At 39.7% G+C, this 17,392-nt stretch overlaps 3 protein-coding genes across 4 annotated transcripts; 1 reads left to right on the plus strand and 2 right to left on the minus strand.

Annotated features, from left to right (window-relative positions):
* Window positions 1–2,264: 2,264 nt before the first annotated feature.
* Window positions 2,265–3,814, minus strand: HB23 (homeobox protein 23). The gene has a single exon (XM_089050310.1). It carries the CDS (start codon window positions 3,543–3,545, stop codon window positions 2,478–2,480), a length of 1,068 nt encoding a protein of 355 aa, XP_088906436.1. The 5' UTR covers window positions 3,546–3,814; the 3' UTR covers window positions 2,265–2,477.
* Window positions 3,815–12,405: 8,591 nt separating this feature from the next.
* Window positions 12,406–13,681, plus strand: LOC103330005 (gibberellin-regulated protein 4-like). 2 transcript variants are annotated; one of them, XM_008232545.2, is made up of 4 exons: window positions 12,410–12,581; window positions 12,700–12,741; window positions 12,926–12,959; window positions 13,203–13,681. In XM_008232545.2, exons 1-4 carry the CDS (start codon window positions 12,513–12,515, stop codon window positions 13,382–13,384), a joined length of 327 nt encoding a protein of 108 aa, XP_008230767.1. In that variant the 5' UTR covers window positions 12,410–12,512; the 3' UTR covers window positions 13,385–13,681. The 2 variants fall into 2 exon arrangements, with proteins under 2 accessions (XP_088907363.1, XP_008230767.1); XM_089051237.1 differs by lacking the exon at window positions 12,926–12,959 and having other exon boundaries at window positions 12,406–12,581.
* Window positions 13,682–14,539: 858 nt separating this feature from the next.
* LOC103330006 (uncharacterized) lies at window positions 14,540–15,619 on the minus strand. The gene is made up of 5 exons (XM_008232546.2): window positions 15,564–15,619; window positions 15,264–15,426; window positions 14,911–14,991; window positions 14,744–14,800; window positions 14,540–14,629 (listed from the first exon to the last, which is right to left on the minus strand). The coding sequence occupies exons 1-5, from the start codon at window positions 15,617–15,619 to the stop codon at window positions 14,540–14,542; spliced, it is 447 nt and encodes a 148-aa protein (XP_008230768.2).
* Window positions 15,620–17,392: the final 1,773 nt, after the last annotated feature.

Consider the following 17,392-nt stretch of genomic DNA (forward strand, 5'->3'; position numbering starts at 1 on the left):
TTTCAGGGGAAACATACTGCATGATGACTCTCAAAGTAAAATATATATGCTTCTCTCATTTCATATCATCCCCACCACTCCATTTTCTTGACAGTAACATTTTCTGCTAGTGTTGCAGGAATCTTCTAAGTCCATGTAATTAATTAACATCTAATTGCCTCTCAAAATCTACAATTAAGTACAAACCCTAAACTTAATCCATTTGTTTCTTTCTTCACAAGCAATTCTGGGCTAGGAACAAAGTTACAAATCATCCACAGCTTGTTGGGAGGATCAAATCCCAACATCCCAAAAAGCTGACTCTCCATGTGCGTTGGAGAGGTGGGTTCCATTACCTGTTTCTTGTGTTAGTTAATCAGTACCATGTAATTATGGTGCAGTTTTAATTAGCTTCTGGCTACTCTCTCACCAAACCCATGCCTGCTGCCATATGTTTTCCCATTCTGGTAAAAGGTGACGTGCAAGATAAATTACTCTGTCACTTTTTTTTGGTTTAGAATCAAATGACTTGTTCACTTTCAACTCCCTCATTAAGCAATCATTCTCATTCCACAATAACTGATTTTCTTTAATTGGACCCTGTATATTCCTACAACTTCATTCACACTAAATGTGAAGAAAAGGGTCTCTCTTCCCCATTCAATTATGAAAAAAATTCATAGATTTTGAATGGTCCCCCCTCCCAACTCATGTACTTACTATCATAATTAACCACCCGATCATTCTGGCATAGTTCGCAGCATCTTAATGAAGTTTGTAAAATTACAATTAACCGACATCAACATGCATCAACAGTTAAGATCAACTTTCGTGCAGGTGAGAATGCTAAGATAATACAACGGCCAACCCACACTTGTATGGGTCGTTCCTTATTATTAATGTAGTTGCGAGTTCTACGGTCATCCACAACGGTGAGGATTAGCCTCTCCGCGCACTAAGATTGTTACGGTTAACCGATCAGAACTTTATAAGCTAATTCGACCGTTTGATGCATTTTGAGCTCCACGTACACCAATAGTCATTGGTCAAGATCAATCTCGTACGAGTTTTTATTTTATTTTTAACATTGCTCTAAACTTTTAACTAAGGATAGGCAAGTCTAGAACCACGTCTCATGGAAAGGGCCATCCCCATTTGCCACTAAAACGCCCAAAAGGGTAATTGACTGAGCGACCCATACTTGGCAGTTGGAGTGAGGAAAGGGCATGCAGGCACAGGACACGCCCCCACAAAAACAAGATTACTGACTTCATGAATGACAAAACACCAAAACAAACCCACACAGTAGGGGTGTGGTGGAAAAGACACTTGATATTAAGTACCACTTGCGTCATCATCATCATCTGTAAGATTATAATATAAATTAATTCCATTAAGATAATATAATCCATCTGCTGCTTCCCTTAAAAGGTAAGTGACAAAGCCATTACTACATCTCCAAGTTAACTAACTTACCTTATTAGATTATGTTTGTTTTAGCCAATTAATCATTACTTTCGGATCAAATTAACTTTTTAATTAAAATAACACTTAGAGTAGTCCCTAATTGTGTTGTAGCCTACCATCCAAAACCAAACCCACCAAAAGGTGACACATTCGCATCCCTTTTCCTTCCTGTATGCATGCCTTTTTCTCGATTTAGAGGCATAAGGTCAGAAACTATGAATATCCATGGCAGCACCATATGGTCCGCAGGGTAGGCTCCATACCCATAATACATAACAAGCCAACCTAGTTAAAAATTTGGTGAAAAATGAAAGAGTAATAATGGGGATGTGGGTTTTGATTTAAAATGGTTTCTTTAGATCTCTCGGATCATTCTCTAGCTTGATAATTAAAAGCAAAGAAATGCGTAAAGATAAAGGATAATCTAGAATAATTTGCAACTGCCCCCAATCTTATGTTTTTGCGCTAACACTTTCTGCTTCTTTCTATCAGACACAAGATAAGAAAATCTCTCTGTGATGAGACATTAGATTCAGAGATTACAAAGCTCTCTCTCTCTCTCTCTCTCTCTCTCTCTCTCCCCTTCTGAAAAAGAAAAAGAGCACACTGTAATTCCACTGCAGCTTATTCTCAGAGAACATGAACATTGAAAAAATTCATCACTTTTTTGTTTTTGGGGTTCCACAAATAAACTTAGCTTCACATGATTAAATCAATACGCAAAGAAGAAATAAATGATATCAGGGGATGAAACTGCTAATATCAAAACAGATAGAGATGGGAGAAAAGTACTGAAGCTATGAAAAACTAACAGAAGATACGCAAATTAATTCCCTTTTTTTGGATCAATCAATCTCTCCCGTCCCAGGTTATCCTCACAAAGTGAAGTGATGATCGTCTCATTAATTAAACTAAACACAATGAGAAAGAGAGAAAAAAAGAAAATTAAGAGAGAGAGCAACTAATTAAGTAATTAAGTAATAGTACTGGTCTTACTCTACTGCTAAACTCCTTATTATTCATCAAAAGGATCAAGAAGAAGACGACGACCCATTGGTGCCAGCATGTCCCGCCGCACCCTCATCAGTACCCTGGTAGTGATTTAGGTTCTGCATATCGCTGTTGTTGTTGTTGTTTTCGTCGTCGTTGTGTTCATCATTTTCATCGTCGACGTTGTTGTTGCCGTTGCCGTTGCCGTTGCCGTTGTTGTGAGCTTGCTCAAGCAGAATGTTGGGTCTGCTAACCCCACCGCTAAGACCACCGCCACTGCCATTGATGACGTCTCTTTTGGCAAAGGTGTTCTTATTGTTGTGCATCCAAACCTTGAGAACCCCTTTGTCCACATTAATCTCATTGCAAAACTCCTGCACAATCTCCTCGTCCCGCTTCTGCATCTTCCACCCAACCCTCTCTGCAAATTGGTACATCTTGTCCTTCTGCTCCTGGCTGAACTTGGTCCTGAACCGCTTCCTCGCGTTCGGGCTCGGCGAAACAATTGGGGGTTGAGGACTATGATGATTGTTAGGACCGCCCAAGGCGTTTTCATGAGCCGTCGAAAGAGCCAAGAGCATGTGGGGGGCAGAAGGGTAGTAAGAGGACGAGATCGGGGCCGGGGAAGCCGAATTGGGGCTTCGATTTCCTCCGTGAGTCGGCGGCGGAGGATGGTGGCGATGGTGGGGCTGGTACTCGATGACGTGCGTCGTGGCGGCGGCGGTGGATGGCGGCATGGGGTCTTCGGGGTCACGGCGGTGGAAATTGCGGTGGCAGCCGCATGCAGCGCATTTTAGCGAGGTGGGGTCGGTGGGTATGGCCGTTGGAGAGGGCATGAACTCGCCGCAGCCGTCGAGAGCGTGGCCGCCCAAGGTGGCTGCGTGGTTCTTGAGGCATTCTTTGTAGGTGACGATGACCGGCGTGATGGGGATGTTGTGGTGGTGAAGGTGGTGGTGGTGGGGGTGGGGGTTGTGGCGTTTGAGGACGCCGTTGCTGAAGGACAAAGGCTTCGCGGGTTGGATCCGGGTCGGGGTTTCGCTGTCTGCTTCCGGAGATTTTGTGCTGGTGGTGTTGTTGGTGGTGGTGGTGATGGAAGGGGTTATATCCATCGCTCGAACATCTAAGGTGTCGAAAAAATAGAGCACAAAGTCAAAAAATGAAACAGAGAAAAGCTAAAAAGGCAGCTGCTTTAAGGGGTTAGGGTTAGATTTTTATACAGATTATTGCTTTGAGCAGCCATGGGAGCTCACAGGGTGGGAAGAAAGAGAAGAAAAAAATAAGGAGGAGTGAGAAAGATGGTAGCTTTTTGGGAAGAAGGAGAAGGAGCTTAGCTGAGAGGATGATGATGATGAGCAGTGATGACTGTCGATAATAAAAATCTGGGTTTTGTGGTTGTCCTTCTTAACCACTTGTTTTTTTAACCCTGGTTCTAATCCATGGTTAAGTTGCTGACCCCACCTTGGGGTTAGATCGATGTTGTGTGTAATAAATATACCTTAGCGGCTTTAGCTCCATTGAAATTGACCCCCAAAATTTCCCATTATGATTTTAATCAAATCATGGACTTAGGAGAGGCTTATATTTCAAGTCCTAATCATGGGTCATGTCTGTGATATGGAATAGTAAAAATAGTGTTATTTTCGTGACATGTAAGTTCTACTCTTCATAAACTAAAAAACCTATATACTGTAGGAGTAACATTATTTTCATATACCGTCACGCATGATAAGAATTCCACGTAACCAACTTAAATGAATAAAAATATAAAATAGTATTATTCCCGTGACATGCAAATTATTCTCTCTCATAAACCATTTTGGTCTTGGGATACTACCCTCGGAATTAAGGAAGCATTTTTGAGCAATAATTATTTTGACTCGGTTGTAGACCAGGCCGAGTTGAGCCGGGTAGTTGTTCATGATGTGAATGAATTAATAAAAACCTAAGGTGATGAGGCCCTGCAAATCTCAGACATTGACTGTAACCCATCTTTAATTTGGTCAAGTTGCACAGTGAGCCCCTGGACCGCTAACCTTTTCAAATTTGTTTTTGCCACCCTCCTTTACACTTTTTGACACACTGTGGCATGAGCACACACAAAGACCATTTTACCCTAATTCACAAACCACAGCGGTACATGATTGTAATTTACATCCAACGGGGCCATTTGGTAATGTTGGCTTTTTAGAACGTTAGGGAGTGAATCCGTAAAAAATCCAGGGTGTTTAGGACACCACGTCCCTATAAATCAAAAGTATCTTTGTCGGTTTGAGAGAATTTTCGGACGCTGAACGGGAGTTTGTCCAAATAACATTTTGGTCTTCTCAAGCCTAAACGACATCGTTTCCCTGCAGCCTTTGTCCCTGCCTTACGTAAACCGTACCGTAAAACTGGGTCGGCAGCGCAGAATTCTGAGACACTCGAATTTGGAGCTTAGTGCATGAGCTTAATCATACTTAATACGTAATAAACCGCCTTTAAACAACGCCACGTGTTTACGGATAAGAATGTGGCGACACGTGTGCTACATTTGGTCCCTTGTGTGAGCCACGTGGCCCCGTAAACCGGTAGTAAATATTGGTCAGCGTTAATAATGAATTAAGATAAGGTGAGGGGAGTGCTCCGGTGTACTTGCAGGACTATCGTAGCGTGTGGTGCGGTGCGGTGCGTAACTTTTTCCTGAAAACCGTTTGGGTGCACTGACTTCGGTGTAGTTTATAAATCATGGGATTATTTGACGCAGTAATTAAATTTAGGATTAGCGGTGGGAATGGTGAAGAGGTCGGGGATGACGTCGGCAGGCCAATCATGGAGGAGCTAAGGTTTAATCATCGAAGGGCGTGTTAATCCACAGCCGTTGCGTCCATTTTGCATCGAAACTCGCAACCCGTTAGTACGCAACCTTGTTTTTCCATGCGGCTACAAAATTGAGAAAACGGATATTGTTCTTTTTACGAATTATAATTTTTTGTCTCATGAATATGGATTTTGATGGTCAACAAGAGGTCCCTAAAGTTCAACCCTTTTTAAACAAATTCAATGGGTAAAATTGTAAAACTCCGAAAAAGAATTCTCTTAGCCACACAATCGGGAGCCTGGAGCCCTAAAAATCGGGAGTTGTGCGATGGCATCATTTGCACATCCTCTAGTTAAAAATATTTACTTACACATGTATGTCTCGATTCTTTCCATGTCTTTAGTTTGTGAGGATGGGTGAACCCATTCATTCCAATTAGGGTAAGGGACTATTGGGTTGGGGACATAAGGCACATGGGGCTTGCCTGTATCAGGATACATGCCTTAATTATAGGTTTAGACTCATTTCTCTTAGGCCCTCCACCACTTTTAAATTGCTAATGGAAAACAGAGCTGTGTTCGTGGTATGACTTTGTCCCAAGTTCCAAGTTGTGCACGCCTAAATCTACTGACTTTGCTCCCGGATTCACTGGTGGGGCCGATGATCTTCAAATGGGACCCAAATTACAACTTCTGAGCTTGCTAGCCAGCCAAAGCTCCTAATCAATCCTGACCATGACCATGACCATGACCAGTGGCTGGTATAGGGACGCTCCACCTAGCTCATACCTACAAACTTCCCATCCTTAGGGACACCGTCAAATTTTGCTATGACTTCTACTTCCACTCTCCTACCCTTTCCTCTTTGCTTTTTAACCTTTGAATGTCTACGTTAATTTCAGGGATAATTTGGCGGTGGCCTATGTTCGACAGCGAGGCCGGACTTAACAAGATTATTTTAATTAAAATGAACTACTGGTTCAAGTTTCACGGATTCAACGTTTTCAGTAAATGATAGAATTGAATTCATTAAATTGGACAACAGTCTAACATGTTTGAACAAATCTTATATTTAGAGGAGCATAAGGAGAGCGGAACAAAGACAATCCAGACCTAGAAATGACTTCGCCCCTCTATATACTAAATGTACGATGCTATGAAACATGATTAGGACTCGATAAAGAATTTTGAAAATCGGAAGTGTATGTAGATATAGGCAATCTTGTTAGGTGGGCCTAATTGAGATCAATAAGTAACCAAGTGCATGCACAAATCCAATTTAGCAATGGGTTACGGTCCAACCCAAAGTACTGGTATTGACACTGAACCCTCAACTCAAGTTCTAAATGAAGACTTGTTGATCAGTGCAACGAAAGAGACACCACAATTAACTTACTCCATATGTAGAGCGAAGTAACCCCAGATTTGGCACGTAGCGAAAAACAGCAACTCTAATCTTGCCTGTGTTTGAATTAACGTACGATTATCAAACTAGCAGAGAAGTCCCAGGTGTAGAAACAACAGGTTTTTTTTTCCTGTGTGCGTCGTCTTGAATCTTATCATATGGTTGCAGATGACAAATGTTGAAAATCCTACGAAATGCAACCTGAGTGAGTGTGCCAAAGTGTGAAAGCTCAGCTACCCAATGGAAATCAATTGCAAAACCCTCAATCATTTAACAAAGGCCAGAGATGCATTTGGACCATGAGACCAATTTCCCTACCATCCCAAGTAATAATGGTGGTTTACATAAATACTACCTCCCCGATAGTACACAATCATTGAAATATAAATGCGATATCGATGGCCATTTCCACATTATTTCGTTTCTTCTAAAGTTTTCAACTTTTAAGCTCTGGTTTACCTTGGGATATCCAAGAGACTAAATTTGAACAAAACTGAGGTTGGTTTGCAAGTGGAAGGCACTGTCATCTCAAACCAAGAGAAGAGTACACCTACACTAATTACTCTTGTAATTATTTTGGTCAAAGTAAAGGAAAAGTTAATTCACGCATTGAGTAGATAGATTCACAAGGAGCTAGCTAGGAGTCTAGGAGTCTAGGAGTCAAGGATTATTGTTGTGTCTCTTCATATTTGTTTAATTGTACTTTTACATGAAAACTGACCCACAAAGGACCTACCCCCTCCGTAGGGATTTTTTATTTTATTTTTTTTAACTCGAGTGATATTTTACTTTAATTTAATCAAAACTGCATTCAGGAAAATTCGAACACTAGTGCAAAGTGAGGAGCACATTCGTTCTTTAACCAACTTGGCTAAATCCGTTGCTAGTAGGATTTTGATTTTTATTAATTTTGAGAATCACCAATTTGCTCCATTGCCTAACCAGCCCAGCAACTACTTGCCAAACTATTCAAAACCTGACCATTCTCTCCTGTGCTGAAAAAGTCAAAAAGATTTAAAGAATCAGGTATATGGGTTCCAATTCCTAGTACTTAATTAAGTAGGATTTTTCTAGATGTAGTTGGTGCGTATAGACTTAACTAACTACTAAGTCCTAATCGTAGATTCTTCAAGAATTAATTTCTTACATATATATGATATGACCAAGACTAGATAGAGCTAGGCCATAACTGGTTGGTTTCTTTAGGACGGTTGCTCTACTTGTTGTCCTTTTGCCAAACCTCGGATTCAAAACCAGCAAGATATCATACATTTGGGGGTGGTGAAATTTCAAACTAATAGGGTCGTACGCGGTAAAAAAAAGCTGCCTGCATGAGCTCACATTGCTTTTCTAACAGTGTTCCTTTTTTGGGTAGGCAATAAATGAGATACACTGACCTTTGTCAAATTGTGAAAATAAAGAATATTATCAATATCAACCAATTAAAATGACTGCATATCGGAAAATAATGTAAACAGTTGGATTGAGTAGTTTGTTTTTGTTTTTGTTTAGCACAAGCGGTAGTGTCTAAACTATCGAGTGGAGAATTTCTCACACACACAACTACGATGACATAGAAGTTCGAATCTTCAATCTTGATATGCAAATCAAGACCATATTTTACTGGACTATACTATATTATCAGTAGGATCGAATAGTTAATATGTAGAGAGGAGATGGGACATTTTGCACTTATGTTTTTGTTTTCCCATATATGTGGTCTATGACCTACATGGAGGACACATCGGTAATTTCTCATTAAGTTATTAATGTCCATTTTGTTTTTGATTAACTCATGAAAAACGGAAGGGTTGAGTTGAGACTCTGGGCATAAAGTGAGTACAACTCCAATGGACACGGCAGCTAAAATTATTGCAGAGAGCTTAGCCCCAAAGATGAGTGTGCAAGAGTCAAAATCATGACCCCTATGTTTCCAGAAACACATTGTTGATTGAGCTACTACCCACGAGGAGGATGAGGTTAGGCAAATTATGAAAGAAACAAACTTGATTGACAGATTGTGGTTTCTTACACAAGGCAATAATTGTTATGATGCCACTTCTCCTACCAAGTTTCACACGTATAATTGAACCCAAAAACGAAAAGATATTGACTTGCAGTAGTGGTCTCCTCTCATGTTTGAACTCGGTGACACTATAGTAGTGCGTGTGTGAGAAACCTTCATCTCCTTTGTAGTTTAAACTATCGCTTATATTAACATAGATCTTCCAATTACTTGCCTAATTAGCAAGTAAAAACATGGACCCTGGAAGACCACATAAGGAAGGCAGGCTGAGAAGGGCAGCATCATCGCCTGGGCTCATGAAACATCAGAGCTTATCCCATTAATGGCGTCTGACAAGTCCACCTAATATAGTCCTTTCATGTTGGTACAGACTGTAATTTCTCTGGACCTGAATCAAACTCATATGAGGTTGATCCAGATGCTGCTGGTCCTGCATTCTGTCGGCCCCGGAAGAGAGTATTGTACCATCGTCTTCATGTTCAGTCCCGGTCGGCCGTTTGAAACGTTGGCCTGGATTGTATTATTGTTGGATTAGTAAGAATAATGGTTCATCTTTGATCCTAATGCGACTGAATTACTGCCCAATTAAATGTGGCCAACCACTGGGCTGGGATTCATGTTTCTATTTGTTATAGTCCGGTGACCAGTCTACTCCTGCATCCAAACAAAACCCAATCTTCAACCTCAAGCAGAAACAATTAGGTACAAAGAGGCCCAATGAAAGTTTGGTCCCACCCCAATATAATAATGGCTTATAATGTGACAGCTTAACTTTTCCGGGCCCAGAAGTAAGAAACCCAGTCAGAGGATGCACATGCCAGTAAACGTTAGACCCAAGTTTACATTTGGGTCAAAATGTAAGTTATTATATTTCCAATGGGCCGGATCAAGCAGACCCAAAGAATTAGGGCCTCTCAAACAAAGGAGTTTCTATAAGAGCAAGTCCACTGCAGCATGGCCCGGCAGAGAGGGGCCCTCGCCAGCGAGACGACTCCAGTGCACGCAAAGCAGCCTAGGCAAGACACAGGGGCCACCAACCCGGGTAAGCCCAAAGGTAGATCCAAGTGCTGTTGCCTGGGTTTGTTGACGCCAAGATGGCGTCAGCGCACTTTTCAAATTTGTTTTCCACTGCTACAAGACATGTTGCAGCACCTGGGGTGTTCAATCAAATTTTCCATTGCAATCCAACCACTGCCATTTTTAATGTGATAAAAATTGAATAAAATACTAAAAAATTGTGAATTTTTTTCTTTAAAGTTTAAATAATAAAATTAATTTTTAAAGTTTAAGTATTAAAAATATATAATAAATTAAAGCGAATAATAATTGCCCTTGCCCTAGGTGGAAACAAAATTGCAAAGGCCGATTCACATGAATAGTGATAGCCCTTTACTTACCCTTACCCATAGGGGTGGAAGCGCTCTAAGGAGTGGGCTAGGTTAAGATAGTGTTTGAAGGGGTTCAATTCAACCGTCCAATGTTAAGAAGTTTGTTGATCAGAGGATGACTATTAAGAACCCCTCATTGATCAAATGCCGCGTGTAAATATTTGTGACATTATTAAGACAAGGGTTTATTAAATCTTCCCCCAAGTAGGAAAAAGATAGAAGTTGGAGTAAGAGTTAGTCATGTGGGTTTAAACTAAATTTAGGCCCCTCCCATGTGGAAGTTGGATCACACTCACATGAAACAACATGAGTACTGGGAATAAGCTCCTTTCCGTGATGTACCGTGCAATACACGACCCTTTGTTGGAGGGTCTTCAATTTGACTCATTTTTATATTCCAATTGCAATTTGCATAAAAGCAACATCCATTTCATATGCAATTTTGTTGTTTCTCAAGTTGGTGCCTTCCAATTGCCAAGTGCCAATTCCAATTTAAGAAAGCACTCACTATTTGAGAGAGGATGGAAATCAAGATTATGACAACATATGCCCCATTTAATTACCTCCAACACATGCTCACTATAAATATTTCCATACACTAAAAGCATGATTTGATTTTATCAGTTTTTTAAACCTATGTACTTCTAGAGCAGTACATGATTTGCATTATTTTATAGATAAAGTTAGACCGAATGTAACACGAGGTCTTCTCATTTTCTTTGTTGGTTTTGTTAAATTGATCCTTAGTAGCAAAGTTCAAATTTCAATAGTTGCCTAATATAATGAGTATTGAAGAATAAGTACCAATTGAATACGTTCAGAAGTGCTAACATATATCGCTTATGAACGGATGAATTCTACAATGCATCGACATTTTACAGTTATTGACATAAACGTAAACGACTAATGTTAGCATATTATTGGTTGATTGCTTAATGGCTTGTTGGATTAAAAGATTGTTTCAAAAAGGATTGAAGGGTGTGGACTCTGAAATCTAAATTAGAAATTGGAGTTGCATATAGGAACAAACAGAAGTAGATATGTCGGTGAATTTAGAGCAGAGCAGTCCAAAAACCATTCACAGTTTACCCAATCTCATTGGCACTGAGATGAGATTTGGACCAGACAACGAGAGGCATGGGATGGGAGGGCGCAGGATACGCACCTTTGTCAAACCACAGCCACCCGCAGGTCATCAGCTTTGGGTCATGTGCTGTGCTCAGTCGAAGCACATGCAGAGGGACAAAAGCCTCCCACTTTTTAAAGGGAAAGCCCTGCCCTTTTATTAAATTTTATTGTTTCCTTTTTCGGTACAGAGAATTAAACAAACATTATTATTTATCGTCCTCAAAATAAACAAAAATTTCCGTTTTCTTGGAATCTCTGTCCACTGTGACCTTGCGGGACCCTTACTCTCAAATCGCTAACTACCTCCTTCAATGCACCGTCTGCCCTATCAAATTATTCAAGATAAAAATTAAAGTTCAAATCTGGGCTAGGGCTACTTTCTTTTGTTGCCTTCTGTTTTCAAGGCTGTAGCATGAGCTAACTTTTTCTTTTCACAAAGAAAATTAAAGGGAAGATTAGCTATTTTCATCATCTGCATTAGGTCAAGTTCTATAATTTTGAGCCGGAATGACTTGCTTACGCATGACATCAACATGAGCTACCCATTGATTCTAAATGTTCGGCATTGTTTCAACTTTCAATCCAACCCAACTAGCTAGTTCCTAGTTCGCCTACAATGTATTTACTTGTGTTTCTTTCCACTATGACTCACCATTTTCCTACCAAATCTAATAAATAACAATGCTGCAAGAATAGGCCTCTGCAATTCTCATCTTTTATGTTGAGCACATGATGAAGAAGTATATTGCTAGTTGATTCTCAAGAAGTTGATTTCGTGAACCAAATAATTCCTAAATTTTATAAAGGCTTCGCGAACCAAAATAAGCCCTGAAATTTGATATTTTATATCCAACAGTAAACTCAGATCGGACGGATATTTTTGAAGTAATGATGACTAAAGAGACTAAAGGGCAAAAAAGGTTGGATAATGTTGAACCTCTCTCTCTCTCTCTAAGTTGGGGTATACTTTATACATGAAAGTTCAGCAAAATCCGTACTTTCATTCACACTTATCCTAGCCGCTTGATTTCGTCCCACCAAAAAAAAAAAAAAAAAAAAAAAAAAGAATCCTAGCCGCTTTGATCAACGTGCCTGCACACGTGTCATCTCATGCTGAGCTAGCACAACTAGTAGTCTGTGTGAGTGGGATGTACCCAACCATATCATGCCTCACACCGGCAACTACCCACACTGCCATTGATTTTCTACTATTTATACCCCACAATAGCAAAAGCAAGTACCCACCACACTTGAATCTGATTTCCCCTCTTCTTCTTCTCGTTCTCTCGGTTTTGAGTCTTTGCCATTTTAGGAGGGGCCTGTCTCTGTGGCAATGGCCATGGCTAAGTTTTTTGCTGCCTTGATCTTGGCACTCCTTGCCATCTCCATGCTTCAAACCACGGTATGAACTTTCTCTCTTCAACACCACTCAGACAAAAGCAACAAAATTTTCCCCAATGAGAATTAGAAAGAAACCAACATTCACATAAATAACATGTTCTGTTCACTGATTTTTGCAGGTTATGGCAAATAATGGACATGGAGGTCATCACGGTGGCAATGTAAGCTCTCTCTCTCTCTCTCTCTCTCTCTCTCTCTCTCTCTCACATAGAGACACTTTTCATACATAGAAAATAATGTGGGTCGTTATATTTCTATAAAGCTTGCATTTTTACCTTGTTTATGAACTGGAATGCTTACATTTTGCTTAAATTTTGTTCTTTTTTTTTTTTTTTCATTTTTCAGAATGCATATGGACCTGGGAGCCTCAAGAGCTACCGTAAGTAGTTAATCTTCACTATTATAAGTTAAAGCTTACTGCTTTTTTAACCCAAAAATAAAAAGCTTTGATTTTTGTGATTAAAATTGTGGTTTTGGGTCCAAATAATCTTGACCATGGTCTTCGTTGCCATTGTATCTGGGCTGGTGGGGGGACCTTTACCGTTTTGACCGTTCTGAATATTATTTTGATAGAGCAGAGCAGACTGACTGATACAATTTTGTTTTGTCTTAAAATGACCAGAATGCCCATCACAATGCTCGAGGAGATGCGGCCAGACCCAGTACCACAAGCCTTGCATGTTCTTCTGTCAGAAATGCTGCAAAAAGTGTCTGTGTGTGCCCCCAGGGTATTATGGGAACAAAGCTGCGTGCCCTTGCTACAACAACTGGAAGACCCAGCAAGGAGGACCCAAGTGCCCTTGATTTTGATTGATCAGCCCACCGACTATCTGCTTTGAGTTTAATTATCCTAGCTATATGTACTAACTATATATAAAGTATATGTATGAATTCTCTTTGAACTGGGTTTGTTTTGTTGGGTTAGAGGGACTTAAAATTGTCTGTGATCCAGTCACTGAGAGAGTTTGCTTAAACTGAGATTTCCTAATCTATTGTCATCAATGCAATTTCTGATTTTACAAATGGAGTCATTTATATAATTTGCACTGTTTTTTGTAATTTGATGGGTCTCAAGATCCCATTTAGAACTTGGAATTCAAAGTAGGAATTGGATGGAATTGACCTGTGTCTTGTGCTCATCATTGATAGTGTGCTTGTCCAAACATGGTCACCTTCATGATAAGACTTCCCCTTTGCATGTGAATGCCACATTACCACTTTTCCAGTTGACATGCATTGATGAAGCCTCTGAAAAAGGATATAGATTGAGAGGCATTTAGATGGGTCACAATGCCCAAAGGCTTATGTTGTTCTTAGGCCCAAGGACTTTAGTTTCAACAAAAGCCCAAACAAATGTTTAGGCCTATACCGATTAACATATGCTACTATATCACACAATGTTTGCTCATGCACTCATAACAAAGAAAGTTCAGAAAATCACAAAATAAAACTCACTACATTGCATGATTTACATACCAAGGGAACACAATTTAAGCATATGGGTTTATACAATACAACCAGGGGCGGAGCTAGAATTGTAAAATTGGGGGGACCGAAGGAGAAAATACAAGTATATAAAACACCTAACTATTCAATACTTACATGTTTAGAGCTAAATATTTTTAATCGAGTAATGTCTAATTTGTTTTAGAGGAAATTTTAACTTAAATTCTAAGTTGTTTATTACAAATTTATATATAATATAATAGAATAGTGATAAAAATATGGGGGGCCAGGGCCACTCCAGGTCTAGGAGTGGCTCCGCCACTGAATACAACCATCATTATATATTGTTGTCAAACATACAATCCACAGATAATACTGGCACACATACACATCTCGATCATACACACGCATACGCAGATTACTTGCCAAGACATTACAAACGCATAACTTCAAATGTTGATTCAATGCTGAAATCTACAACTTTGGAGTAGTTTTTGCGACCAATGTGGATGGTCACCTCATGCTAGACTGTGACACAACGGGGACGCTAGACTGCGACGCAACTGCAACCTCTGAAGCTGCCGAATCCCCTTCATTTTGGTTCTGTTCACAAAACTAAATGATTAATAAAAACTACATATAATTGAACAAATAAACCATGAAAGAGGTGAGGGTGAAATAGGAGTTATATGTATCTGAGTTTGAGGAAGTGCTTACCAACGCTTTCGCAAACCATGCCAGAAGATAGCATGGTATAAAGAAACCAAACATAACCTGTGCAGAGCGATCAATCATCATGGAGCTGAGTTATATAAAATCCAAATAAATCTCAACAAGCAATAGATTTCTTATGAGAAATAGGTTCATTGTGATATTCCACTTACACAAAAGATTGTTACGAGGTCACTTTCATCTCCATTTTCTATGAAGTAGTAGACATCTTTCACTACCAGAAACGCCAGGCACTGCAAGCCAATAGCAAACAGATTGATACAATTCATGGGTTGGGGGGTGAGCGTATTCGGAAATGGAGCATGCCTCCAATTTCTCCCGCTATTATTAGAGCGTAAATACCAGTACACTACAAAAATGTACACAAAAATTTATCTCTTAAAGTTGGAAAAATTTGCAGATACAATTAATAATCATCTAATTAGTCTTTATATCATATGTTTGTGGACTATACTTGAATGATAATTAAATAATTATGACTTAAATTAAATTAGGTAGGCCTTACAATAACAGCTCCAATGCGGCACACTGCACTGCCACTGAAGGCTCTAGCATTATAAGCCTGCTGCCGCCGCATGTACTCTGCTGCTGCTGCGTCAATCTGTGCCGCCCGTTGAGCTTGCACGGCCGCCACCACCGGAGTGTTATTAACGGTGAAATAGCCATCCCTGCAACACAACTCCACACACGTACCCCATGTATCATTAATTATACGAGTGTTTTAAGGTCATGACTAATCATGAACATGTTTAATTATTAATTTATTAGGCTAATCAGAGACATATAATTAATTAACTAGCCTTGCCTGATGCCAATGGTGACATCTTCGGCTTGAACATCTTGTGGTGGAGGCAGGACCATCGTATAATCCTGCTGGTATGGCTGTTTATCAGTGACACATATGAGAAATAAAACAAATAAAATTCTTCTAGTGGTCAAGGAAATTAAGGGCTCGAGGAAATGAAAAAAAAATTAAGGAAGCATGTACAATATATATACCTGTTTGCAGATTTCACAAATCATGCTTAGCCTCTCGTTGATCCATCTTTGAATGCAATCCCTGTGAGCAAACTATACAAAGAGGAAAAGAAAGACAGGCAGTAGTAAGAAGCTAGTTAGATCTCAGACGACTCTAGCTAGCCACTTCAGGCACCGATACTTGATGTTAATTTCCAGAAAGAAAAAAGAATTTGATGACGAAAAAAAATTAAAAAAAAAACAAAACAAAACAAAAGAAACGAAGGAGCTGGCTAGCTATTTGCATGAGTTTCTTTGACTTGTTTCAACACATACACACAAAAAAGCAAACAAAAAGTTGACTGACACCTACTGGCACGTCTTCTTCAGGACAAAGAACGTTACACATTCAAACCCAATTGTAATCAATAGGCAAATCTGACCAAACAAACAAAATAATTATATTTAACGGCTGATAAATACCTTGAGAGTGCCGTTGCAGTGGCAAGGAGCTTCCAGTTTGTCCATGAAATCTTCCTCCTGGCAAATTCTGCATTCTACTTGTACATGTTCTTCATCAGTTTCCGCCAGTCCTGCTTCTAGGTCCTCGTTCAAGTCCAGTACTTCGTTCGTTGTTGTTTCTGTGCTGCTATGGCCAATGATCTCAGAGGCCTCAGCTTTCTCCAGATCCTTGTTCATGTTCTCCATTAATTCCGTATTAATTAACTTCTGTTGCCTGCTTCAAAAAATAAAAAAATAACCCATCAAATGCTTTACAGCGCCAGATCAAGGCATGCACGATAAGATCCACCAGATCCTCACACATTTTATACAACAAATTAGCAACAAAAAAAACTATATACATACCAAGTTTAGGGCTTTTAGTTTACACAAATATCTAGAGGAAAAAAAAACAAGAAAAATATCATTGACAAAGACAGTCTCTTAAAACCCTGTTGCAGAAGAAAAGAAAGAGAGTGTGCTAAGAGAAATGAACTGAAGGAAAGAAAGAGAAAGAGGAAGATAAATGCACCGACTGTGATCTTCTCTAAGCTTCTCTCTCAAACTCTCTCTCTCTCTCTCTCTCTCTCTCAGTGCGTGAATATCGCTTGCTGCATGGACTGGTTGAAGAGCTCACATTTATAAGGCTGTGTGCAGGTGAGGCTCGGGCGGAGCCGAAGCCGAGGCCGAGCCTGCTTCAGGTTCGGCAGTGTAAGAAAATGCAGAGAGGCCAAAAATCCATTTGGCGAAAGGCATGGCTGGAAAGGGACGCGTAATACAGTCATTCTGCCACATAACTATGCTTTTGTTTACAAGGGCTTTGCGTTTCCTTCAACTTCTGGTGCTTTCTCTTCTTGTTTTCATCTGCGACGGTTACGCAAGCTTGGATTTTTCCTACTCAAGTTTACTGCCATGCCCTTCTTTTTTTCATAAATTATTCTTCTTCTATTAGGAGAAAAAAAAAAGTCGGTTAATTTATATTTTACTTTCTTAAAAGAAAAAGAAAAAACCAAAATTATTCTTATTAATATTGCCTTATTAATAAGGCAATAATCAGGAATGTCACACACACATATATATATGGTGGCGGTTAGATAAAAATACACTTGTTTAGAACCCTAAATCACAGTAATAATGCAGCAAACCTAAATAAAATGAAACAATGATGAAAATAAA

The sequence above is a fragment of the Prunus mume genome, linkage group LG4 (assembly GCF_029339155.1).
Source record: "Prunus mume cultivar Tortuosa linkage group LG4, ASM2933915v1, whole genome shotgun sequence".
Classification (NCBI taxonomy): domain Eukaryota; kingdom Viridiplantae; phylum Streptophyta; class Magnoliopsida; order Rosales; family Rosaceae; genus Prunus; species Prunus mume.